The sequence below is a fragment of the Mesoplodon densirostris genome, chromosome 4 (assembly GCF_025265405.1).
Source record: "Mesoplodon densirostris isolate mMesDen1 chromosome 4, mMesDen1 primary haplotype, whole genome shotgun sequence".
Classification (NCBI taxonomy): domain Eukaryota; kingdom Metazoa; phylum Chordata; class Mammalia; order Artiodactyla; family Ziphiidae; genus Mesoplodon; species Mesoplodon densirostris.
The window spans coordinates 129,742,429-129,770,393 of NC_082664.1; the positions used below are offsets into that span (position 1 = coordinate 129,742,429).

The 27,965-nt window shown below is 37.1% G+C and overlaps 1 protein-coding gene across 7 annotated transcripts in view; it reads left to right on the forward strand.

Moving 5' to 3' along the window:
- Nucleotides 1-27,965, forward strand: part of HERC1 (HECT and RLD domain containing E3 ubiquitin protein ligase family member 1) — a 220,482-nt gene that overhangs the window by 46,691 nt on the left and 145,826 nt on the right. For all 7 annotated transcript variants that reach the window (XM_060097204.1, XM_060097205.1, XM_060097207.1 and 4 more), the window contains exons 4-13: nucleotides 3,289-3,384; nucleotides 14,222-14,416; nucleotides 15,236-15,547; nucleotides 17,913-18,009; nucleotides 18,591-18,734; nucleotides 20,061-20,188; nucleotides 21,422-21,566; nucleotides 23,355-23,526; nucleotides 25,053-25,187; nucleotides 25,510-25,675. In XM_060097204.1, coding sequence (XP_059953187.1) covers nucleotides 3,289-3,384; nucleotides 14,222-14,416; nucleotides 15,236-15,547; nucleotides 17,913-18,009; nucleotides 18,591-18,734; nucleotides 20,061-20,188; nucleotides 21,422-21,566; nucleotides 23,355-23,526; nucleotides 25,053-25,187; nucleotides 25,510-25,675 — 1,590 coding nt within the window. The remainder of the gene's footprint in view (nucleotides 1-3,288; nucleotides 3,385-14,221; nucleotides 14,417-15,235; nucleotides 15,548-17,912; nucleotides 18,010-18,590; nucleotides 18,735-20,060; nucleotides 20,189-21,421; nucleotides 21,567-23,354; nucleotides 23,527-25,052; nucleotides 25,188-25,509; nucleotides 25,676-27,965) is intronic.

Consider the following 27,965-nt stretch of genomic DNA (forward strand, 5'->3'; position numbering starts at 1 on the left):
TTTCATTTCTGGACAAAATGTCAAATACACCTAGGCAGAAGGGGCCTCTGCCTCCCTCCTTACCCTCCTAGGCTGTACCCTACATTGTAACTTTCTCTTGGCATGAGGGTACCCCGGATAGCTTTCCTCAAAATTCTGGATATATTCTGGGGAAGAATCCCGTCCTGACCTTATCTTCCCTGTCTTAAGATTCTCTACTCATGAACAGCTGGGACAAAATGTATCCCCAAGCTAGAAGTTAGAGGGAGAGACGCATAACCATCAATTGAGTACCCGGTAGAAGGCCCAACAAAAATGAGTTCAATCCTTAAATTGTATTTACATGTGTGATTCTTAACCTCCTCTACCCATGCACATAGTAATTCTGTTTGAGTGCAAGCATGCAAGATACTCATTAACTTACATTTAAATAAAGAGTAGGGAAATAATGTCACTGTACATCCCTGAGTTTTGAAAAAATAAACACCAATAAAAACACCTTTGGCCTTTGATGCCACTAGGTGTTTACTGTGTGCCAGATACTGTTAGGCTATGGGTTAAAATGATGAATAAGCTTTGTAGCGTCCATGCCATTAGCCAGCTCACAGTGTAAGGAGAGAGAGATGCACAGGCATTTCATATTAATGATGCTGGGCTGTAGTAGAGGTCTGCACAGGGAGGTGGTGATGAGATACAGGAGGAGGGCTAGAAGGGAAGGGGCAGAAAATGAAGGATGCCTGAGCTTAGTTGAAAAGTAAGAAGAGTTTGCTTGCAGACATGAGGTGTGTGAGTGAGGGGGCTGAAGAAGTTTTCAGGTGAGAGGATTAGTATTCTCAAAGTGACTGAGGTGTGAGAGAGCAGGCTCCTGGGTGTTGGGGCTGGAATGGGATGAGCTGAGGCTGCCAAGCTGGGCAGGGCCAGGTGTCCCATGCTATGGGGTTTTGAGCTTGATTCTGTAGGCAGTGGGGGTCACTGAAGCAGTTTTAAGCAGAGTAAAATCAGATAGCAAGAATGTAAGGAAATGTACTCCATCAAGTCTTAATGTTCTTGTCTGATTTTCTTAAAAAGACAGGTGTGAAAAAAATGAAAAGGTATTACATTATTTTCGATGGTAGGTAAATAAGAGAAAGGTAATTCAATGAAGACCTGTGAAACCACACATTTATGTTATTTTAATTTCCCATTTATCTTTGGACCTTTGAACTTCCTGTGGTATGTTAGCAGTGTATGAAGTTACACATTTCCAAAATGTAATTTCTTTAAAAATGCCTAGGTATAGCCCTCTTTTTCTATTGTGCAGTATGTTTACAAAACACATTAAGAATTCTATACAGAATGGGTTTTTAAGATATCTTTAATCCTAATTTACTGGGGCTGGATTAGTCTCACCCTTAACTATTGACTTTTTGGGGAGAACAGAAGTCAGTGACAGTCACTGCAGACAGTGTTTGAAGGATTTTTTAAAAAATTGGTTTGGTATTTTTAAATTTAGCAGGAGTTTATTAAAGGCTCCCTGTGTTTTCTCTACTTTCTCCATGTACATCATACAAAATAATAATTACTGATGCCAGTTTTGAGTTCTTACTATGTATTAAGAACTATGCTAAGCATGTTTTATGCATAATTTCAGTTATTCTTCCCAACAGCCCTAAATAATAGAGGAATTATTCCTGTCTAAGGATAAGCAAACTTACCCTTAAGTCACATTGCCAGTAAGTGATGGAACATGGATTTAAACTCAGGTCTCTCACTGCAAACCTTATGCTATTTTCAGCATTTTCCTTCATTCTGTAGAAAGGCATAAAAAAGGAATTATTACCGGCCTGGTGCCAGCTCCTAGAAAGGTATGGCAAGCTGCTGTTGTTTCTTACCTGCTTTTGGTTTGGTGATCAGTAGAGGTGGCCTTTAAATAACGGAGCCACAGATTACAATTGTGTTTTTCCCAGAAGTGCTACGCAGCTAATTATGGAATTTGGAGAGGCTGTGCCTCAAAGTTTGCTGGTATAGCCACACCTTGTGTGTCTAGGAACTAGATAATTTTGAACACTCAGCTTCTGATATGACTCCAAGACCTGCAAGTGGCTCTTGAAAGCCTTACTACTTGAAGTGTGAGCCTCAGATAGCAGCATTGGCATCACCTGGGAACTTGTTAGAAATACAGAACCTCAGGTCCCCACCTATATTTACTGAATTGGAATCTGCATTTTAACAAAAGTTCCAGATAACTTACGTCCACATTAAAATTCGAGAAGCACCACCTAAGCAATAAAAAAGAAAAATTGATTTGGTAGCAGTAGCTTAGCACCTGATGACCCAGCAATAAATTAAATAGCCAACATATTCATTTCGTTCATTACTTAGGAATCACGTTAATTAAAATAGTCTGAATTGATTTAATCATATAATCTTAGAGTTGGATGGGATCTTACAGAGCATCTAGGCCAACCTCTGTTCAACAGTAGAGGATATACTTTTCTGTGGTGTGTTTGCCTGGTGATCATCTAGAATCTAAATATTTTTACAATATAATAGTCTTTGAAATAAGGCCACAGATGAAAATTTTACAATTAGAGGATGGATAAATCAGAGAAAGAACTTGACATTTGTGATGTAAAGATTTAAGGATATGGGAATTTGAGGGAACAGTGGAGGTCAAGTTCACTCTCTGATTTATCAGTTTTCAATGAAAGAATGATTTCTGGTCATAGCCATTGGGCCCTATTGTGGAGAGTAGGCAGTTAGTCACAGAGAGGAGCTATGATTCCTCAGTTGTGCTAGGAAAAAGATATTTTGTTGCTAATATAGTCAGGTAGCTACATGAACTCACTTGTGGGACCTTTGTTGTGCTGAAACTAAGAAGGGAGGAACAGACTTACTGCTGCTCTGGTCAGGATCATCACTTAAGCTGGCTGCATTCTACTGTATTCTTGGAGTAAGTGGACAAGGCAGCCCCAGGGGAGTAGAATATTTGCTGGGACCCCATTTATTGGATATTGGCCACCCAAAGAGTGTGTAGTTGGCAAAATTCTGCCTCCTTGAGTGTTTTTAGGTCAAACCTTGTGACACTTAGAACAAATCACTAATAAGGTAATAAGTGAGGGATGGGTACTTAATTTACTGCTTCACTCTATAGCCATGTCTTTTATAACACTTACACATAAAATTGGTTTCATGACCTAATGTTAGGATTTGATCTTAATGCACATAATTATGTAAACAGTTCCTCAGATGTTTTTGTGGACTGTTTAAACGATTTTAATACATGTCTCTCTCCTTCCCTAACTGTATCCCACAATGTCTTAATTATAGGGTTCATCTGCTGATCGGAGTCAGTGGAGGGAACCACCCAGAACATCCGATGGCTTGTGCTCACTCTATGAGGCAGCTTTATGTCTTTTTGAAGAGGTACGTAATAATCATGGCTTTTATGTGAAAAATTACTTTGTCAAGGGATAAACTGGAAGATTGTGATTGACATATACATACTACTAGATATAAAATAGATAACTAATAAGGACGTACTGTATAGCACAAGGAACTCTACTCAGTACTCTGTAATGGCCTATATGGGAAAAGAATCTCACAATGAGTGGATATATGTATATGTATAACAGATTCACTTTACTGTACACCTGAAAGTAACACAACATTGTAAATCAACTATATTCCAATAAAAGTTTAAAAATCAATCAATCAATAAAAATTACTTTGTCTTAAAATGCTATAGCATGTATTTATCCCTTAAAAATAATCCATTCAGGGCTTCCCTGGTGACGCAGTGGTTGAGAGTCCACCTGCCGATGCAGGGGACACGGGTTTGTGCCCCGGTCCGGGAAGATGCCACATGCCGCGGAGCGGCTGGGCCCGTGAGCCATGGCCGCTGAGCCTGCGTGTCCGGAGCCTGCGCGTCTGGAGCCTGTGCTCCGCAACGGGAGAGGCTGCAGCAGTGAGAGGCCCGCGTACCGCAAAAAAAAAAAAAAAAAAAAAAAAAAAAAAATCCATTCAGTCTATGGAAAGGATGCAAAAGAAAGTGGCATCTGTAATTGGTTGCCTCTAGAAAGTGGAGCTGGGGTGTCTTGCATCAGGTGTGGGAAGGAGACATAGTTTTCAATGCATACCCTTTTATTCATTTTGGACTTTGTATCATGTGCATTATTTTTTTTTAACATCTTTATTGGAGTATAATTGCTTTACATTGTTGTGTTAGTTTCTGCTGTAAAACAAAGTGAATCAGCTATACATGTACAGATATTCCCATATCCCCTCCCTCTTGCGTCTCCCTCCCACCAACCCTCCCTATCCCAACCCTCTAGGTGGTCACAAAGCACCGAGCTGATCTCCCTGTGCTATGTGGCTGCTTCCCACTAGCTATCTATTTTACATTTGGTAGTGTGTATATGTCCATGCCACTCTCTGACTTCGTCCCCACTTACCCTTCCTCCTCCCCCATGTGCATTTTTTAATTTAAAAATTTATTATTAAAACAGATACAGAAAGACATACAAATGTGTGCCTTAATGAATTATTATAAAACAAATGTCCTTTTAATCTGTGCCCAGGAAAGAAATAAAACTTTACTAGCAACCCGAGAAACCCTTTCATGTCCTGGTCATTATCCCTTTCCTCCTTCCGTAAATAACCACTATCCTGACTTCAAGAGTAGTCACTTTGTTGCATTTCTTTATAGTTGTGTGCATCCCTAGACACTATAGTTCAGTCTTCCCTATTAAAACAATCTATATATCTATATATATCTTTTTAGTATATATATATTTTTAATTAAAACATTTTTTTCTTGGCTGCGTTGGGTCTTTGTTGTGGCGCACAGGCTTTCTCTAGTTGCGACGAGCAGGGGCTACTCTTCGTTGTGGTGCACGAGCTCTCATTGTGGTGGCTTCTCTTGTTGTGGAGCACGGGCTCTAGGTGCACGGGCTTCAGTAGTTGTGGCACATGGGCTCAGTAGTTGTGGCTTGCGGGCTCTAGAGCGCAGGCTCAGTAGTTGCGGCACATGGGCTTAGTTGCTCTGTGGCCTGTGGGATCTTCCCGGACCAGGCCTTGAACCCATATCCCCTGCATTGACTGGCAGATTCTTAACCACTGCGCCACCAGGGAAGTCCTATATATATCTTTTAAATCTCTTAATCTATAGGTTCCCCCTCCATTGTTTTTCTTTTCCTTTAGTGTATTTGCTCAGGAACTTGGACTTTTTAGGCTGTATAATTTCCTACCATCTGGATTTTGCTGATTGATTACTCATAATGCAGTTCCTGTGTATTTTCTGCATACTAACAGGTGAATCTAGAGACTTGATCAGTTTCAGGTTTGATCCCTTTGGTAAGGCTAAACATGGTGTTGTGATCTTCCATCTGGTTGTCTGTCTTTTTGTAGTATTAGCAGCCCTTGATTCTTAATGATCAGATCTATTAATTCATTGGTGCTTGGTTGCAAAATGGTGATATTCTAATTATATCATTCCTCTTTCATTTATTAATTGGATTGTTTTCATAAAGAGATGATTCCCTTATTGACAGTTCGGTTACCCTGCCACAGTTCAGACAGGAAAAGCAGAATAAATGCTTGATTCTCAAAAAAATTTTTAACACCAATTTTTATTTACTCGTTTTCAGTTTAATGAACTAATCTCTGTCATGCTCTAAACTTGACCAATTGGTTTCACTTGAAAAGTATTGTTATGAACTTGTAGATTTAAACCGATTCAAATTTTACTTCGTTGAATTATTATCTGTAGTGAAGCTCATATTGTTTTATCTTTGGCCAACAGTCTTTCAGGGAAGTAGTCTCTTTCAGGGTTGTTCCCAAGTTCTTTTGACATAGGCCTAATAATCTTTGATAGCTTCCTTGCTATCTGACCCGTCAGATTGTTTCTGGACTATACATTTCTTGATCTGGATCTGCAACCAGCTAGCTCTTTCTCCATAAACCCTGTTTTTTTTAAGTGGAAAATACTATTTCAGGACCACAATCAGGGTGCTCATCACTACTAAGTTGGTATAATTTTTCTAGGCTCTTACAGTAGCCAGAGCTAGGAAATGTGTGTGTGTGCACACACGCATGCGTATTTAAAGCTAATATACCTCATGAGTTGATACTGATACTTTCAAAATCAGGACTATAGAATTTCTGCTTTTCTATATTACATTTATATATCCTTTCTTCCAACTAAGAATGCTGATTCTGAAGGATACAGGGATATAGAATTAGAGTATCCGCAATTATTTATTTTAATCACACAGTACACACACACACACACACAAAAACAGCAATCCTAAAATAAGACAAACACCACCACTGTATGATTACTAAAAATATTAACTTTTTACATATGCTTTCCCCATTTTTTATAGTTGTATTATATCTACATACTCAGAACATATATACTCTCTGCCTTTTAACCCTCATTTAGTGTGAGTTGTACAAGTAACTACATACTTAATGCTCACTGCCAGTTTCTGTCAGTGGCTCTCTGTTCTTTTTGGTTGTCTGAAGCTTATTCTCTAGTAGAATCCTCAATAAATACTCACGAAAAAGATTCTCTTAGTTCTTATATTTTAATTGCTGTGCACTTTATACTTGAAAGTCAGTTTTTGAGAAGATAAAATCTTTGGCTCACATTTTTTTTTTCTACTTCTTAAGTATATTGATCCATTTTCTTCTGGCAGTAATTTTACTAGAATACATCTTGATGTTATCTATTCTGGGTCGATGTTCTCAGAGATGTGAGGATTTCAGTATGTAGTTTCAAATCTTTTTTATTTCAGGGAAGTTTCCCTAAATTGTTGTTGTTGTTGTTGTTTTTTGCGGTACACAGGCCTCTCACTGTTGTGGCCTCTCCCGTTGTGGAGCACAGGCTCCGGACGCGCAGGCTCAGCGCCCATGGCTCACGGGCCCAGCTGCTCCGCAGCATGTGGGATCTTCTCGGACCGGGGCACGAACCCATGTGCCCTGCATCAGCAGGCAGACTCTCAACCACTGCGCCACCAGGGAAGCCCTAAATTATTGTTTTTAGTATCATTTTTACTCTTTTTATTTGGTTCTCATCTAGGACTACTATTGTTTTTATGTTGGATTTTTTTTAACATCTTTATTGGAGTATAATTGCTTTACAATGGTGTGTTAGTTTCTGCTTTATAACAAAGTGAATCAGCTATACGTATACACATATCCCCATATCTCCTCACTCTTGCATCTCCCTCCCACCCTCCCTATCCTACCTCTCTAGGTGGTCACAAAGCACTGAGCTGATCTCCCTGTGCTATGTGGCTGCTTTCCACTAGCTATCTATTTTACATTTGGTAGTGTATGTAAGTCCATGCCACTCTCTCACTTCGTCCCAGCTTACCCTTCCCCCTCCCTGTGTCCTCAAGTCCATTCTCTACGTCTGTGTCTTTATTCCTGTCCTCCCCCTAGGTTCTTCAGAACCATTTTTTTTTTTTTTAGATTCCATATATGTAAGCATATGGGATTTGTTTTTCTCTTTCTGACTCACTTCACTCTGTGTGACAGACTCTCTAGGTCCATCCACCCCACTACAGATAACTCAATTTCATTTCTTTTTATGGCTGAGTAATATTCCATTGTATATATGTGCCACATCTTCTTTATTCATTCATCTGTCGATGGACACTTAGGTTGCTTCCATGTCCTGGCTATTGTAAATAGTGCTGCAATGAACATCGTGGTACATGACTCTTTTTGAATTATGGTTTACTCATGGTATATGCCCAGTAGTGGGATTGCTGAGTCGTATGGTAGTTCTATTTTTAGTTTTTTAAGGAACCTCCATACTGTTCTCCATAGTGGCTGTACCAATTTACATTCCCACCAACAGTGCAAGAGGGTTCCCTTTTCTCCACACCCTCTCCAGCATTTATTGTTTGTAGACTTTTTCATGATGGCCATTCTGAGTGGTGCGAGGTGATACCTTATTGTAGTTTTGATTTGCATTTCTCTAATGATTAGTGATGTTGAGCATCCTTTCATGTGTTTGTTGGCAGTCTGTATATCTTCGTTGGAGAAATGTCTTTTTAGGTCTTCTGCCCATTTTTGGATTGGGTTGTTTGTTTTTTTGATATTGAGCTTCATGAACTGCTTGTAAGTTTTGGAGATTAATCCTTTGTCAGTTGCTTCATTTGCAAATATTTTCTCCCGTTCTGAGGGTTGTCTTTTCATCTTGTTTATGGTTTCCTTTGCTGTGCAAAAGCTATTAAGTTTCGTTAGGTCCCATTTGTTTTGCTTTTATTTCCATTTCTCTAGGAGGTGGGTCAAAAAAGATCTTGCTGTGATTTATGTCATAGAGTGTTCTGCCTATGTTTTCCTCTAGGAGTTTTGTAGTGTCTGACCTTACATTTAGGTCCTTAATCCATTTTGAGTTTATTTTTACTTTCTAATTTCATTCTTTTATATGTAGCTGTCCAGTTTTCCCAGCACCACTTACTGAAGAGGCTGTCTTTTCTCCATTGTATATTCTTGCCTCCTTTATCAAAGATAAGGTGACCATATGTGCATGGATTTATCTCTGAGCTTTCTATCCTGTTCCATTGATCTATATTTCTGTTTTTATGGCAGTACCGTACTGTCTTGATTAGTGTAGCTTTGTAGTATAGTCTGAAGTCCGGGAGCCTGATTCCTCCAGCTCTGTTTTTCTTTCTCAAGATTGCTTTGGCTCTTTGGGGTCTTTTGTGTTTCCATACAAATTGTGCAATTTTTTGTTCTAGTTCTGTGAAAAATGTCATTGGTAATGGACTTGAGGATATGGGGAGGGGGAAGTGTAAGCTGTGACAAAGCGAAAGAGAGGCATGGACATGTATACACTACCAAACGTGAGGTAGATAGATAGTGGGAAGCAGCCGCAGAGCACGGGGACATCAGCTCGGTGCTTTGTGACCGCCTGGAGGGGTGGGATGGGGAGGGTGGGAGGGAGGGAGATGCATGAGGGAGGGGATGTGGGAACGGATGTATATGTATGACTGATTCACTTTGTTATAAAGCAGAAACTAATAAAAAAATTTTTTAAAAACTGTCATTGTTAGTTTGATAGGCATTGCATTGAATCTGTAGATTGCTTTGGGTAGTATAGTCATTTTCACAATGTTGATTCTTCCAATCCAAGAACATGGTACATCTCTCCATCTGTTTGTATCATCTTTAATTTCTTTCATCAGTGTCTTATAGGTCTTTTGTCTGCATACAGGTCTTTTGTCTCCTTAGGTAGGTTTATTCCTAGGTATTTTATTCTTTTTGTTGCAGTGGTAAATGGGAATGTTTCCTTAATTTCACTTTCAGATTTTTCATCATTAGTGTATAGGAATGTAAGAGATTTCTGTGTATTACTTTTGTATCCTGCTACTTTACCAAATTCATTGATTACCTCTAATATTTTTCACGTAGCATCTTTAGGATTCTCTATGTATAGTATCATGTCATTTGCCAACAGTGACAGCTTTACTTTGTTTCGGATTTGGATTCCTTTTATTTCTTTTTCTTCTCTGATTGCTGTGGCTAAAACTTCCAAAACTGTGTTGAATAATAGTGGTGAGAGTGGGCAACCTTGTCTTGTTCCTGATTTTAGTGGAAATGGTTTCAGTTTTTCACCATTGAGCACGATGTTGGCTGTGGGTTTGTCATATATGGCCTTTATTATGTTGAGGTAAATTCCCTTTATGCCTACTTTTTGGAGGGTTTTTATCATAAATTGGTGTTGAATTTTGTTGAAAGCTTTTTCTGCATCTATTGAGATGATCATATGGTTTTTCTTCAATTTGTTAATATGATGTATCACTTTGATTGATTTGCATATATTGAAGAATCCTTGCATTCCTGGGATAAACCCCACTTGATCATGGTGTATGATCCTTTATTGTGCTGTTGGATTCTGTTTGCTAGTATTTTTTTGAGGATTTTTGCATCTATGTTCATCAGTGATGTTGGCCTGTAGTTTTCTTTCTTTGTGACATCTTTGTCTGGTTTTGGTATCAGGGTGATGGTGGCCCCATAGAATGAGTTTGGGAGTGTTCCTCCCTCTGCTGTATTTTGGAAGAGTTTGGGAAGGATAAGTGTTAGCTCTTCTGTAAATGTTTGATAGAATTCACCTGTGAAGCCATCTGGTCCTGGGCTTTTATTTGTTGGAATATTTTTAATCACAGTCTCAATTTCAGTGCTTGTGATTGGTCTCTTTATATTTTCTATTTCTTCCTGGTTCAGTCTCGGATGTATGTTGTATTTTTAACAATTAACAATTAACTTAGTAATTGTCACCTTTTTTTGAATACTTTTTATATCATTTTCATTTCTTTTTTTATTTCTAAACAGCTTTTTCCTTTTTATCTTTTGTTGCTCATAAGGTATTATCTTCTTTTTTTATTTACTCTTGGATTTCTTATAGTTTATCCCTCATTTCTGAAATGATTTTTTCTCTTATTTCTAATTCTTTTTTTGAGTCTGTCACCTCATTTTTGAATGCTTCTGTTTCAGTTTTGTGTTTTTCTTTCTAATCTTGTTTCATTTTCTTAATCCCTTTACCTTGCTTTGAAATAGGTTACAGTTTCATCTGTTTTGTGGGCATTTCCCGTCTGTCATGCTTTTATTGTACAGATGTTATTCTGCCTCTTTTCCTTTTTTCCCCTTATAACAACTTCATATGGAATTTGACGTTCATACTTTTCTGTTGCTTATTTTTATGAAAAATTCATTTTCCTGAATTTTTAGAATGGGATGGCATTCAGGATGGCTTTTCTAAATCCATAGACTCCCTTTCTCTATTGTTTTTGTGTAACGTTAGGAAAAAATAAGGTGGTTTCAAGCATATTCCCCTCCCCACCTTTTATCTTAACTTTTTCTCTTTCCTTTCTGTTGCCCTCATTCTGCTCAACTTTTATTCCGCTCCCAGTAGTTTCTGCTCAGTATGAGGGCTCTGTCCTGGAAGGGAGTACTGGCTTTTCAGTTTCAAGAATTCACAAGAGCTAGACTGCTCTAGCTTTTTTCAAACTTCTCATCATGGAACCTTTGTACTTACCTGCTATCAGAGAGGGCAGACTCTTCCCAGTTGCAGCTGCTGTTCTTAGATTGGCTCACTGTTCTTTCTGGTGAGTACCTGATTGGTTGTTTTGGGTTTTTCTTATTCTGAGGTCTTTCAGACACTCTTTGGCTTCCTCCTGCACAGATATTATTCCCATGCAGATTCTGTGTTTGGTAGTGGTTTGTCTGCACCTGCTTATATTTTGGAGTTACTGGAGCTATGTTTGCCTAGTTTTATTGTGAATATTAAGCACAAATTTGGAGTTTAGCCTTCTATTTGTTTTGTGTAATGATTCCATGTTTAGAAAACTACATTGCTGATGCTATTGCCATCTTTTCCAGAATTCTATGTGCCCCCCTCAGTTGTTTTTTTTGTTGTTGTTTGTTTTTCTTGTTTGTTTGGTTGGGTTTTTTGGCTGCATTGGGTCTCTGTTGCTGCGCATGGGCTTTCTTTAGTTGCGGCGAGCGTGGGCTACTCTTCGTTGTGGTGCACATGCTTCTCATTACGATGGCTTCTCTTGTTGCTGGAGCACAGGCTATAGGTGTGCGGGCTTCAGTAGTTATGGCATGCGGGCTCTAGAGCGCAGGCTCGGTAGTTGTGGCATGTGGGCTTAGTTGCTCCGCAGCATGTGGGATCTTCCTGGACCAGGGCTTGAACCCATGTCCCCTGCATTGGCAGGCGGATTCTTAACCACTGCGCCATCAGGGAAGCCCCTCCTCCAGTTGTTTTTAAAAAACACATTTCTAAGTCTTGTGAACAGATTTTTTTTACCCCCTCTCCTCCCCCTCCCCTTTGCTTCCCCCTCTCCTCTCCTCCCCTCCTCTCCCCTTCCCCTTCCCTTCCCCTCCTCTTCTCATCTCTTCTCTCTTTTTTGTGGGGGTCAGGGAAGGAGAGCTATGGTTTTTTTAAGCCTTATTATAGAACAGTAGTCCCTTCTTAAATATGGGGAATACATTCCAAGACCCCCAGTGGCTGCCTGAAACCATGAATAGTACCAAACCCTATATATACCATGTTATTTCCTATACATATATACCTATGATAAAGCTTAATTTATAAATTAGGTACAGTAAGAGAATATCCAGATTGCCAGCATCACAACTCTTGCACTTAGGGGCCATTTTTAAGTAAAATAAGGGTTACTTGAACAGAAACACTGAGATACTGTGGCAGATCAGCTGATAACCAGATGGCTACTAAGTGACTAACGGGTGGCTAGCTTATATAGTGTGGCTACACTGGACAAAGGGATGATACTCAGAACAGTATGCAGTTTAAAACTTACGAATTGTTTATTTCTGGAATTGTCCATTTAATATTTTCAGATGACGGTTGACTGCCAGTAACTGAAACCACAGAAAGTGAAACCACAAATAAAGGGGGACTACTATAATAGATCTTTAGATAAAAAATTCTAACCTACTTGGGCCCATCATCCTCCTTTTGTCAGCAGCAGAATTTCAGATCTCTTATTAGGAACTGGCAGCCTTTACTTATGCATATTTTGTATGTCCTCAAAACTCTCCTCATGTTCACTGAAAATTATTCGTTTGACACACATATTCTGTTGTTTTGGGTGCTATTCAAAGATTCTGACTGAAATTACTCTATCCCTTCCCATTTCATGGTCTGGCAATATAATATATTGACTTTTGAAGATTCTTCTTTTATTGTTTTACTTGATTCAGAGAAAAACAAAAACAAAACCAAAAAAACCCCTAAAAGGCAGACAACAAATTGACAACAGCTGTAGTCAGAGATAATATCTTTATTGTATGGGATTCATACAAAGTCAGTAAAAAATCCATTAAACCCTAATAAATAAACGGGCAGAAGTTAGTTATAAGCAAATAGATGGAAAAACTTCAGTTCTGTTGATAATAAGAAAGTGTGAAGTTAAAAGAATACATCCTCTTTTTTCCCACTTTACTTTTCAAAAAAATTTAAAGCATAATACTTATTGGTATGGGTACAGTGAGACTGGAACTCTCACATAGACCTATTCATTGGTTAGGGCAACTGTGATGACAACCCTGGGTCCTGTGCTTTTGGCAGTGTTTTGAGGAGAGGGGAGGAGGAGAGGAGAAGCCTGGATTTTTATAAAGCATTATGAATGACAATAGACTTTACCATCATATTCAACACAAATGGTAAATAAGCCATGATTTTTTATATAGCTATAACTATATCCGTATACATATACAGATACGTATAGATATGTGTGTGAGTGTTGAATTGCTCTGGACCTTCATCGTTTTTAAGACTGCCCTCATTTTATACATTGCTGGTGATGAAATAATATTGTAACACCAGTTTTGAAAGCAATTTGGTATAGTATGTTTCAGGAATCAGAAGATTGTTGTCATTTTTTGCATATAGTAGTCCCATGTCCGAGGTTCTCTACCAAGTGAAGTAATTAAAAATGTAGCAACGGGAGGAGGAGGAGGAGGAGGCCGCCTAGGTGGCAGGGAGTGAGCCAGTGCCCAGGGTGAATCAATGGAAACCCCCCCACGAAGCCAGCCGGGAACACACTTCAGTGCAGCCAAATAGCATTGATTATTTTCCTTCAAACAAAACAAAACAAAACAATGAAGTAGCCACAACTGTATTCTTAAAAATGGCTCATATAACAAATAAGTAGAAAGAATCTCAGTGTCCTCTTAAAGGAAAATGCTTAAGTAAATTGTGATTTTTACATTAGATGGAATATTATTGGTTCAATTACGAAGATTAAGTAGACATAGAGAAAATTCTTCATGGCCCTTTTGTATCGTCACTTATATAGCCACTGTGATAACTATGTTAAAGAGCGTGTATATGCAAAACTCTGGAAGAACATATATAAAAAAAGATAGCATATATTGTATTAAGGTGATGGGATTATCAAAGGTAGGTTTTTTTCTACTTTGTTCTTCTATAATGCTATTATATGCGTTAATAAAATATTTAGTTAATAAAGGCTTGATTGTGTGTCTCCCCCTCCCCATTTTTGCCACCTTTGTTGGTATCTTTTAGTGATTTATTCTGCAGGAGTAAATAGTCTAGCCATCTGTGTTTAAGATTGGATGTTGTGTTGCTCTTAGGTTATTTGAGCAGTTGAGATAGTTTTCGAAGAAGGAAAGTCAACAATAATTTCAGAGAATATTTATAAAAATATCTGCACTAAGAATGTCTTGACTATTTATTGCATGTTTCTTATTTTAATAGGTTTGCAGAATGGCTTCTGATTACTCAAGAACATGTGCTAGCCCAGATAGCATTCAGACTGGTGATGCTCCTATTGTTTCAGAAACCTGTGAGGTTTATGTTTGGGGGAGCAATAGCAGCCATCAGTTGGTAGAAGGCACACAGGAGAAAATATTACAACCCAAACTGGCTCCTAGTTTCTCTGATGCACAGACTGTGAGTTCTCTGCATACCTTACAAATTGGTACATTACAGGGTTTGCTTTAAATAATGTTAAGAGTGGGTTTTTTTGTTTTTTGTTTTAATGAGTGAATGTTCTTGCTTGTTTCTTATCTATATTGTTTCTATACTATACTGCATCAATTTTTTCATTTTCATGGAAAAAATATTTTAAGTCCCTCATTTCCCTAATAGTGTTTCCAAGTTTTAAAAAGTTAAATTTGCATCTGGAGTTTTAAAAAGAATTATGAATGGCAGCAGACTTACCCTTATATTCAACACAAATGGTAAATAAGACTAAGTAAAAATTAGAATTTTCCCTTTGCCATATTGGCATTTCCTTTTCTTATTATGATCACTTTTTTTACATTTGTAGCTAACTTTTAGGCAAAATGGACCTTTCTGTTTTATTATTTTCATTAAAACATATGTTTTTCTCAAATGAATTTAGAATATATATTACATGGTTCTTGTTATAATGGACCCTAAGGAATTACAGGAAAATTTTCCCTCCTGCCCTTCACCAATTATATAAGAGTAGGCTAAACATTTTTTCTTTGTTGTTTCATTGAACCATGACTGGATAGATAACCTGAAAAGATAAAATATACATTAATTTGAGTTCAACAGTAAAGTCAACATGAATAGGCCATGAATAGTTTTCTTAATTTTCTGTTTACTTCTTAATCTCTATGGATATTCATATTCTGCTTTAAAAGATATCCTTTGAGCCTTTTTGGTAAAATCAACTTAAATATTATACTTTGATTTTCACAGAAGCATTTTATATCTATGATTCTGTTTGTTTGCTTATAGATTGAAGCTGGACAATACTGCACTTTTGTCATTTCTATGGATGGCTCTGTCAGAGCTTGTGGTAAAGGCAGCTATGGGAGACTGGGCCTTGGAGATTCTAATAATCAGTCTACTTTAAAAAAGTTAACATTTGAGCCTCACAGGTCCATTAAAAAGGTCTCATCTTCTAAAGGATCTGATGGTCATACTTTAGCTTTCACTACAGAAGGAGAAGTCTTCAGCTGGGGAGATGGTGATTATGGGAAACTGGGACATGGAAATAGTTCAACACAGAAATATCCCAAGCTTATTCAGGGCCCTCTGCAGGGAAAGGTATGTGCCTTCTTTTTGGATTTAAAAATAATTAGATGCACTGGTACTATGATTGCTATAATTGACAATATCTTTCAGATTTTGATGTATTCTTTCTGAAGTAGCCCACCCTCCCAGCCCTTTGGCTTATCTTTTGTATATCTGCTTGATGGTTTACAACACACTTTCACGTACATTATTTAATTTTAATTCTTATAACAGCCTTGTTAAAGTAGTTATTATTTTCATTTCACAGATAGGAAACTGAGAATCATCCATTTAACAAATATTTATTTAGTACCTTCCAAATGCCAGGCAGTGTTTTAGGCATTACACATATGGCAGTGAACAAAAAAGACAAGATTCTTACTCTCATGGAGCTTTAATCTGTGGGCTAGAGATGATAAGTAAGCAAACACATAAAATAATTTCAAATAATAGTAAAAAAATTGAGTAATGTAATAGATACTAACTTTGGCTGGGTGTGATATTAGATAATGAGTTCAGAGGGTTCTCTTGGAGTAGGTGGCATTTTAACAAAAACTGAAATAAGACATTTAAAGTGGTTAAGTAACTTGGCCAAGGTCACACACAAATAAATGGTACCATTAGAAACTGAACCTAGATATCCTCTTTTTATTTCTATTTTACCTTTTCTTAAAGAAATGAAGCCATTTTCCTAACTTAAAATTATATGCAATTTTGTGGGTTCCTCCATTTTAAGATTCCTTTCTTTCTATGAATGTTTTCTTATATAAAAGTCTTTAAAGTTAAAATTTTATTTTATACCAAAATTAAAAGTGGGACACTTCTTTCATGGGAGTTTGTCTGACAAACTTGGCTCTCAAATGAATTTTACTTTATTATAACTTTCAGTGTTTAACTTAGACATCAGCCTCAAAGCAGTGAGCCTTGGAACATTCCACTTAACATCAGGGGGTCCTTGATAAGATGTTGAATATGGGACTCTAAGGAACTTCAGATAAATACTCTTTAAAGTTGTACTTTTTTAGTTTTTCTAGCACCTTTTTTCTTAATTCCCATTGTTTTAAATTTTCTTTACATATATATATATATATATATATATATATATATTTTTTTTTTTTTTTTTGGCCGCACCGCACAGCTTGCACGACCATAGCGGTGGCCTGGTGAACTCGGGCCACCGCTATGAAAGCGCTGAGTCCTAACCACTGAACCTCCAGGGAATTCCTTATTTATATTCTTTTAATGTTCCATTTTATAATGGAAACATTGCCAGTTAAAAATAACTTAGTATGAATATCATGAAGGAAAAATTCCCAAAAAGTAAATTAATAAATTACAAATAAAAATTTCAGAGGTTCTTAGCATATTATTTAAAATGTAGTAGGTGCTCAGTATTTTTTTTTTTTTTTCTGTACGTGGGCCTCTCACTGTTGTGGCCTCTCCCGTTGTGGAGCACAGGCTCCGGACGCACAGGCTCAGCGGCCATGGCTCACGGGCCTAGCCGCTCCGCGGCATGTGGGATCTTCCCAGACCGGGGCACGAACCTGCATCCCCTGCATTGGCAGGCAGACTCTCAACCACTGTGCCACCAGGGAAGCCCTGCTCAGTATTTTTAATTGAATCTAAAGTTTGAATTTTCTAAAGTGAGTTCTAATTTTTGGAGTTTAAAAAATGTGGAGTTATTAGTATGGATATTTTTTCTGTTTATCTTTTTTTCAGCAGTTAGTGATTTTGATCAGTGTTAAAAGGTATAAGTGATCCCCAAATTATGCTGCCATATACCCTTATTTCCCTGATTCTGCCCATAAACTGTGTAGCTATTTGAGGGTAAAGAGATACTATTAGGAGTTTAATTGATATAAGCTTATATCTTAGATCTTTCTTCATTGGTAATAGTCAGTGTGTTTTTGAGAGTTAACCCTATTATGTAATGAATTTTTCTTGATTAGCCAGGACTGGAGGTTTTGTGTTAATGTTATATTTAAAAATTTTTCATTGTTCCATGAGTGTTCAGCCCCATCCACCTCTTTGAGTAAAGAGTTGATTGGTGATATAGGATTGTTGCGGGTGATTAGATTGATGTATTTGGGGCAGGGAGGAGTGGGTGAGAGAGTGCTGCTAACCTTTACAGTCTCTTTGTGTGAATTAAGAAAAGTTGTTCTCTCTGGGTAGAAGTCAGAGTTTGTGGCCTGGCCAACAGAGCTTAGGCTGTATTTCAGCACTTTCTTGATCCTTTATGCAGGCAGCCTTGTCCTGGGCAAAACCTCCACAACTGTATATGGCACTTCTGGATGACTTGTGAATATCAGTATCTCTGAAGTCTCTGTGTATAGGATCAAATGTGAACTCTATGTTTTAGTATCTTGTGTTCATCAAATTCATTTTGTGTGCAATACAGGTAGTTGTTTGTGTGTCAGCTGGATACAGACATAGTGCTGCTGTCACAGAGGATGGCGAATTATACACATGGGGTGAAGGAGACTTTGGAAGATTAGGTAAGATTTTTTAAAAATTGAAGTTAGTATCACAGAAAAATAGAAATGATGATGGTTACTGAGAAGTGGTGAGACTAAATTTAATAGGCCAAAGACTGTCATTTATTTTTGTTAGTTTTAAGCTCAGAGGAAGATAATTTTATATAGAGAGTACCTAGATTCTGGTGCTGAAATTTAAGATGTAATTAAATCTAGCAAGTATTTACTACTTTGAGCAGGCACTATAGGATTTCAGGGATAAGAAAGATATCATCCTAAAGTGATCCTGAAGTGTGTTATCTAGGAGGTAGTGAAAACAAGTCAGCGTTAACGATACTAGACGGCATTAGATAAGTGCTGTGAGAGGAGCATAATAGAATGTTCTACTGATTCAGTGAAGGGACTGGGTATCTCATGTTGGGAGCAGCCTAGAAGATTAGATGAGAAGATATTAGAAATGATTCTGTTTTTCATATTTAATTGCACTTAAAAAATTCCTCAGTTCTGTTAATAACTTGTAATGTTTATTCTACCTGTGAAGTAATGGCCTAAAGAAAAAGAGCTAACATTATTTCTTTGTTGTTTTGTGTGTTTTATCCAAGGTCATGGTGACAGTAATAGCCGTAACATTCCAACATTAGTAAAAGACATTAGCAATGTAGGAGAGGTTTCTTGTGGCAGTTCACATACTATTGCTTTATCTAAAGATGGGAGAACTGTATGGTCTTTTGGAGGAGGAGACAATGGTATGTAAAAAATTATTTATTGATAGCTTTGGCCTTTTTTCCTTGACTTTTAAAAAAGTTTATTTTTCAGTTATACAAAGCTATTGTAGAAAAACTCAAATGTATATAGGTGAGCAGAAATTTTTTAAATTTAAATAAATGTTTCTTAAAAAAATTTAAGAAAAATTTGCTCTAAGCATTGTTAAAATTTTGGGAGATAAATATATATGCATTTATATAAATATGTACATATATTTCTACATAGATGTTTTGTTTTTGTTTTTGTTTTTTTTGTGTGGTACGCGGGCCTCTCACTGCTGTGGCCTCTCCCGTTGTGGAGCACAGGCTCTGGATGCGCAGGCTCAGCGGCCATGGCTCACGGGCCCAGCCGCTCTGCGGCATGTGGGATCTTCCCAGACCGGGGCACGAACCTGTGTTCCCTGCATCGGCAGGCGGACTCTCAACCACTGCGCCACCAGGGAAGCCCTACATAGATGTTTTAAAAAACTAAAGCAGACCTATATATACCATAGTTACTGTCTTATAACTTGTTTGTTTTTATCTAACAGTATCTTATGAATATCTTTCTATGTCAAAAAACATGGCTCTACATTTTTCTTTTCAGTGACACAAAGTATTCTTTCATATGATTGTAGCAAAACTTACAAAACTATTTATTATTGTTGAATATCTAGATGGTTTCCAATTTTTTTCAGTATTAAAAACAATACAGTGAATGACTAAATCTTTTTCTACTTTAGTCACTCCTCCAGTGATGCGAGAATGCTCATTTCCCCATATCCCTCAACAACACTGGCTATTAAAATTAAGATAATTAAAAAAATAGTTTCACTAGTGAAAATGGTATTTAATCTGTATTTCGTCCTTAGTGAGGTTGTTGAGCCATTTGTTTTTCTTCTTTGGTGATTTGCCAAGTTCTCTATTTGGTGAATTATTGAGTCCTTTAAAAAAATTTAAAATCATTATACGTACACACTTTCTTGTATAAGGACCTGTTTATTATATCAGCAAATTTGAAGTTAGAAGTATGACCATTAAAGGGGATAAAGACAGCAAATTAACTTTCCATATGTCTCTTAAAGTGGTTTTAATTGCTTGAAATAAAAATTCAGAAAACAATTGTTTATTGGTTTCTTTCTTGTAATAAAGCCATTCATTTGTTAACATCCTCTGCTATTAGAAACTTAGAGCTTTCTAAAATGTGGACAATCTGTCAGGTTAGTGATGGAAAGATTAGTGATATTTATCAACATTAATACTAAGAAAAAGAATAGCGTTTCTTTGAAACAAGTGAATTGTTTAACTTGAATGTGTTTGTTTTTATAGGCAAACTTGGCCATGGTGATACCAACAGAGTGTATAAACCTAAAGTTATTGAAGCTTTACAAGGAATGTTCATTCGCAAAGTTTGTGCTGGAAGTCAGTCTTCACTTGCTTTGACATCAACAGGGCAGGTAGGACTAAGGGATGAGCATAAAAGGTTTAGAGTATTTCAGAGGACCAGATGACTAAAAAGTGATAATTGTATTTAAATTTTGAAGTTAAAAAATACATTTTAAAGTTAATCTACTGAAATGAAATATTTTCTCCTGTTTGAAGAGGTTGAGTATCTGAGAAGGAGCCAGGTTTTCTGACCTGGCTTGTGTGAGCCAAATAAACTTACCGTTAACCCCATGTTCTTTGTATTAAGATGGTTTTAAAAAAGCTTTTAGCACTAAACACCGCTTAAACCTTTTCCTGAAAATCATGAATAGTGGGAGAAAATGAGAATAGATCTTGCTGGAACCAGTGATATGAACTAAGAAGGCAAGAAGGTGATCAAAAGAGAGGGCAAGGAGAACATTTCCAGATGAAAATAATCTGAGAGGGTTAGGTGGTTAGGTGTTTCTGAAAGAGGGCTACTCAGGCTTAGGATACTTAGAATTGTATAATCCCTTTATAAACTTGTGATTTTCTACATGCATATTTTGACTTCCCTCTGTTTGTTTGTTGGTGATGGAGAGGGTCCAGGTATGGTGATAGACTGACAATAATTTTGCTCCTTACATCCATCAGTGATGACAGTGAAAAAGTGAGCTGATCACTCATTGTTTCACATGTAGGAATCTATTATGTGCCAGGCAGTGGTATAAAAATGTTTCTGACATTCACATGGTAAATGAGTAGCAAAGCTGAAATTACCATGTTATTTAATTATCTTTGAAAGACTGGAATGCTTTGCTGTAAAAGATCTAACGCAAAACTATTTGTCATTTTGTATTTAATTACGTTAGTCATTTGTTACAATGCTGGTTGCTGTCTTAAAATTTAAAACTTCTCTTTTACATCTTTCTCACTGTGAGTTTTGTGGTAGGAATCCATGAATTGAAGCCAAAAGATGCTCACTTATTTGATGTATAGCCACTGGCAAATCACAAGCCTTCCTTGAAAATCACGTGCTTCTTTTTTATGAGAGGGGTAATAACTTCTGCTTTGAATGATTATATAAGATAGATTCAACTTTGAATGATTATATAAGATAGATTCAAAGATTTCAACTTTGAACTGAAAGTTTCTATAACAACAAAAAGTTATTATTTAGTATCAAACCACACTCTTATATTTAATAGATTATATTTATTTCTAAACGTAAGTTGTTAACCTACCATCTCAGGATATTATGTGTAGTGTATTTCTCTTTGTTTCAGGTCTATGCTTGGGGCTGTGGTGCTTGTCTAGGTTGTGGTTCTTCAGAAGCTACTGCACTGAGACCCAAGCTTATTGAAGAACTGGCTGCCACAAGAGTAGTTGATATTTCTATTGGAGACAGTCATTGTTTGGCTCTTTCTCATGGTAAGATCATTTGTTTTTAAAGAAATAGTATTAGGTTTTGGTTTTTTTTGCGGTACGCGAGCCTCTCACTGTTGTGGCCTCTCCTATTGCGGAGCACAGGCTCCGGACACGCAAGCTCAGCGGCCATGGCTCACGGGCCCAGCCGCTCCGCGGCATGTGGAATCTTCCCAGACCAGGGCACGAACCCATGTCCCCTGCATCGGCAGGTGGACTCTCAACCACTGCGCCACCAGGGAAGCCCCCAAATATTAGGTTTTAAAGGCACTTTCAAGTTTATACCATCCTTTTTTTCTCCCCATTTTTAACATACCAAGTTGGCTATGATTTTTTTAATTTTTAATTTATATTGGACTGTGGTTGATTTGCAATGTTGTTTTAGTTTCAGGTATACAGCAAAGTGATTCAGTTATACATATACATGCATCTATTCCTTTTCAGGTTCTTTGAAAACAACACAGTGAGGTAGGCAGAGGAGTACTTAACAACCTGTGGAAAGACCTAGGGTGTTCTGGGCTGGGTGGAACTGGGGAAGGAGATGGGAAAGGAGTGCATATCATAAAGGATACCATAGTGTTGCTCTTCTGGGGAAACCAGGAATCAAATTTGGTGGTTGTCGTCATGGTAGGACACACAGCACGGTCCTTGAGAGGAGGGAGAGTGAGAGATTATGCGATGGGTGGGTCACCTCACAGAAGCATCACCTCCCTTGTCATTCATCCACAGAGTGTGTTTGCTTCCTCCTGCTCAGTCAGTCTCAGCCTTCCAAGTTCAGTTCAAATAGAATTACCGTATGATCTGGCAATTCCACTCTGGGTATATACCAAAAAGAACCAAAAACAGAAGCTCAAACAGATAATTGTACACCAATGTTCATAGCAGTGTTATTCACCAGAGGGTGGAAACAACTCAAGTTTCCACCAGAAGACGAATGGATAAATAAAATGGGGGTACATCCATAGAGTGGAATATTATTCAGCCTTATAAAGGAATGAAATACTGATCTAGGCTACAACGTGCGTGAATCTTGAAGACATTGCACTGAGTGAAATGAAAAAACAAATATCATGTGATTCCACTTATATGAGGTATCTAGAGTAGGCAAGTTCATAGAGACAGAGCAGAGTAGAGGTTACCAGGCACTGGGAGGAAGTGGGGATGGGGAGATACTGCTTAATGGGCACAGGGTTTCTGTTTGGGATGATGAGAGGTTTCTGGAGATGGATAGTAGTGATGCTTGCACAGCACTGTGAATGGATTTAATTTCTCTGAATTGTGCACTTAAAAATGATTAAAATGTGAGTTTTATGTGTATTTTACTGCAATTAAAAATAAGTGAATGAATGATTGGATTGGATGGATGAGCAGATGGATGGATGAATAAATGAATGAGTAAGAAAACTAATTCAGTTCAGGGCTCATGACCTACAGAAAGCTTTCCTGGATCCAGCCTGATTGGAACAGCCTGGGACATACTGTACTCTGATTATTAGTGCACTTGGCTGTCTCCACACTAAGCTGTGAGCTCCTGGAGAATATGGACCATGCCCTGTTCCACTTCATATCTCTGACTCTAACTAAAGGCCTAGCACATTGTGACAATTTGATAATTCTGTTTTAAATTAATGGATCTGAAAACATGGCATGTTTGAAACGCATATTGTAGGTTTTAAATAAATGAAACAGGTATCACCTACAAAAAAACTAAAGAATTAGTATTAAATATTACCTTCCATAAATATTTTACATTGAAATTTAGCTTTTCTTTTGTTCTTTATGTTTTGTTTTTAGATAATGAAGTTTATGCCTGGGGCAATAACTCAATGGGGCAGTGTGGGCAAGGAAATTCCACAGGTCCTATTACTAAACCAAAGAAAGTGAGTGGCTTAGATGGCATAGCTATTCAACAGATCTCCGCTGGAACATCACATAGTCTGGCATGGACTGCTCTTCCTAGGGACAGGTAAATGTGCTCACGTTTAAAATTTCTTGTGTTTTAGGGCTTCCCTGGTGGCGCAGTGGTTAAGAATCCGCCTGCCAATGCAGGGGACACGGGTTCAAGCCCTGGTCCGGGAAGATCCCACATGCCGCGGAGCAACTAAGCCCGTGCGCCACAACTACTGAGCCTGAGCTCTAGAGCCCACGAGCCACAACTACTGAAGCCCGCGTGCCTAGAGCCCGTGCTCCGCAACAAGAGAAGCCACTGCAATGAGAAGCCTGCGCGCTGCAACTAGAGAAAGCCTGCGTGCAGCAACGAAGACCCAAAGCAACCAAAAATAAATAAATAAAATAAATAAATTTATTAAAAAAATTTCTTGTGTTTTATTAACATCAGAAACACTAATAAAAGCAGAAATAATTGTACTTCGTTCATAAAATACCCTTCTGACTATTTCTAGTATTGATTTTTTTACTGTCATAGACATGCCATCTAGATTTCTTTCAATTTGAATGTTGAGGTTAGATATGTTTCATAAGCAAGAAGTTATACTGTATATTAAGATACTGTCTTAATTTAAGTGTCTTTTAAACATTTTGAATTCCTTCTCTGTCTCCAGATACTGATCTTAAATATTGTGGCCACATCAAGAGGAAGTTAAATTAAAATAATCAAAATCAGAACTAGGCTTTATTTCTTTTTATCAGTTAATTAGCTTCCATATCCTTTATCTGGTTGTTTTTTTGAAAAGAAGCAGTGGCCATACTTTTAAATAAAGGAAGTTACTTTTTGCAGAAATTTAGCTTTTTCCTAATGTGATAACCATATCTTTTTTAGATAATCAGGTAGGTAATTTTTAGCCAATACTTGAAGATTGAATTTTAAGAAATTTTGAGGTTATTTCAGCTATTTTCAGATGTATATGGGCTAATTAATAACTTAGAATGTATTATATTTGTAGCCTAGACCTTTGATTCAGATGGGGTTTATTATATCATTCTAACCAATTTAAAACATTTATAGGTAATTACCCTCCAAAACAAAACCAAAAATATAATAAATTGAATATAAATAATTTGCTGTTAGTATTAAATCTGCAACTTCTCACCTTATATGTAGAAAATTGGTTCCCAAGGTATTGAAAATTTTCACAAGAGTTTTCAAGAGGTTTTCTTTTAGTAGATTTCAGTATATCACTTTACAGAGTCAGGCTATTTTTCTTAATACGAACTATACATCTTATAGGCCCTAAGAACCAGAAGGGTCTATAGTAGATCATGTGGCTCAGCCCTCTGATTTCAGGCGAATGAATAGCAGACCTTGCAAAATAAGTAGTGGCTATGTATTTTCTTGAAGAATTCTAGAGATAGCAAATTTTGGTTTTCCTCAGTTGCTAAAATGAAGGGTTTTATCACCTTTATAATCAGAAAGGTCTTCTGTATATCTTGTTAACATCTTTCAACTTTAATAATGGTTTAATTTTTGCTTTTGATCATGTGTGAAAATTTCATGTTAAGGCTTTTTCATGATTTTCTTATGCTTCCTTCTAGACAAGTTGTTGCCTGGCACCGACCTTATTGTGTAGATCTTGAAGAGAGTACCTTCTCACACCTTCGTTCATTTCTTGAGAGATACTGTGATAAAATAAACAGTGAGATTCCCCCGCTCCCTTTCCCTTCATCAAGGTGTGTTATATATATGTGTATTTGTGTGTGTGTGCACATGTGCACACATCTATTAATTACTCATTTTGAATTTTGAGTTTTTCTTTCTTACTCATTTTATCCCTCAATTATATGAAACTTCTTTATAATCTAAAGAGCTAAACTTAGGTACTTACTGATAATAACCTTTAGAAAAATTTATCCATAATGTCATGAATCATGTTTTTAAAATTACTTCTAGTCATAATTTGAGAAAAATTTTAAGGAGAAAGAATGTTATCCAAACTAGATAGCATGTGCTCTTTTATATTCCAGAAGTTCATAGCAGTTTATTTGGTTTCAGGGAACACCACAATTTCCTCAAGCTGTGCCTGAAGCTGCTTTCAAATCACCTTGCTCTTGCGCTTGCGGGAGGGGTAGCTACCAGCATTCTTGGGAGACAGGGAGGTCCGCTTCGAAATTTACTCTTCAGACTGATGGACTCAACTGTCCCAGATGAAATCCAAGAGGTAAGAGTATAGGACTTGTAAATCTGTAGTTCAGCCACATCTTTGCTGAGGTTGTAGCTCACAAATTCAGCTATGTATTAGAAAACTTCAATTGGATGTTCTTTCTGATACTCCTGTTTTCTTGGTGGGAGTAAATTTTTTGGTGAACTTGTCCTTTAAGACAAAGGTCAGATGTCGCCTCTGAGAAACCTTTCATTCCCTGCTCTCCTGCCAGGTTTGGTTTCTCTCATGTATGTTCTCATCACATCACATCATTTTGTAATTGTCTACTTACAGCTATGTCTGTCTTTTCTACCAGAAGATAAATTTCTGAGCACAAAGACCCAATTTTATTTTTTATTTTATTTTTATTGTGGTAAAATTAGCATAACATAAAATTTGCCATCTTAACCATTTTTAAGTGTGTAGTTCAGTGGTATTAAATACATTTATACTATTGTACAGCCATTACCACTGTTTATCTCCATAACTCTTTTCATCATACAAAATTGAAGTTCTGTACCCATTAAATAATAACTCCCTATTCTCCCCACCCTTCAGCCCCTAGCAACAACCATTCTTTCTTTCTCTATGATTTTGATACTTCTAAGTATGTCATAAAAGTGGAATCATACACTGTCTTTTTGTCACTGGCTTATTTCACTTAGCATAATGTTGTCAACGTTTATCCATGGTAAGTAGCATATGTCAGAATTCCCTTCCTTTTTAAGGCTGAATAATCTTTTGTTATTTGTATATATTAAGTTTTTGCTCATCTGTCATTTTTATGACCTTGAATTAAGTAGTGGTTTCTTAGATATGATACCCAAAGCACAAGCAACCAAAGAAAAAAGAGATAAATTAGACTTCATCAAAACTAAAAACATTTTTATGGTGGTGCTGGAGAGGGAGTGCTGAGCTGTTAGGTATGAAGAGTAACAGAACAGACTGTATTTGCACTTGAAACTGCTGCTCAAGTTCAGATCATGCAAGGAACAAACCTTGAAACAATCAACAAGACCAAAGAAGAGTACACTTACGTTGAAGACACAACACTTGATCCGAAACAAGAAGTTTGTGCCTACTTAGCAGCTTTGAAAGAGCACTTCCCAATGCTGCTAGTAGTCTTTGTTTAAAAAAAAAAACTAAAAATATTTTTGCTTCAAAGGACATTATCAAGAAAATGAAAATACAACTCACAGAATGGGAGAAATATTTGTAAATCATATGTCTCATAAGATTCTAGTTTACGGAATATATAAAGGATCCTTACAATTCAATAATAAAAAAGACAAATAACCCAATCAGAAAATGAGTCAAGAATCTGAGTAGACATATCTCCAAAGAAGATAGACATAAGGCCACTAGGCACATGAAAAAATGTTCATCATTGGGCATAAAGGAAATGCAAATTAAAATCACAGTGAGATACTGCTTCACGCCTACTAAATGGCTATAATCAAAAAGACTGGTAATAGCAAGCATTGGTGAAGATGTAGAGAAATTGGAACCCCTCATGCATTGCTAATGGGAATGTAAAATGGTACAGCCACTTTGGAAAACAGGTAGTTCTGTAAATAGTTAAACATAGAGTTACAACATACTGCAGCAATTCCACACCTAGGTCTATATCCAAGAGAATATAAAACATATGTCCACACAAAAACTTATACATGAATGTTCATAACAGTATTATTCATTGTAGCCAAAAAGTGGAAACAAACAAATGTCTGTCAACTGAAGGGATGAACAAAATGTGGTATGTCCATACAATGTAATATTATTCAGCCATAAGAGGGAATGAAGTACTGCTGTACAAGCTACAACATGAGTGAACCCCTTGTAAACATTATGCTAAGTGAAAGAAGCCAGACACAAAAGGTCACATACTATATGATTCCATATATGTGAAATGTGCAGAGTAGGTAAATCCATAGAGACACAAAGTACATTAATTGGCTGTCAGGGGTTTTGGGGGAGAGAGAGATGGGAAATGACTGCTAATGGGCACAGGTTTCTTTTTGGGGTGATGAAAATGTCCTAAAATTAGACAGTGGTGATGGTTGCACAACTCTGTGATGTACTAAAACCCACTGAATTTTATACTTTCAAAAGGTAAATTTTATGATGTGAATTAATATGTCAATTAAAAAAAAAGACACAGTGATTTTCCAACTAGAGGGACATATCCCTGGGATGTAGGTAGAAGGAATATTAACCTGGTGGTGAACTTTGAGGATTAAATTTTACCAGGAATGAGGTAGTACAATATATATATATTTTTTTGCGGTACGCGGGCCTCTTACTGTTG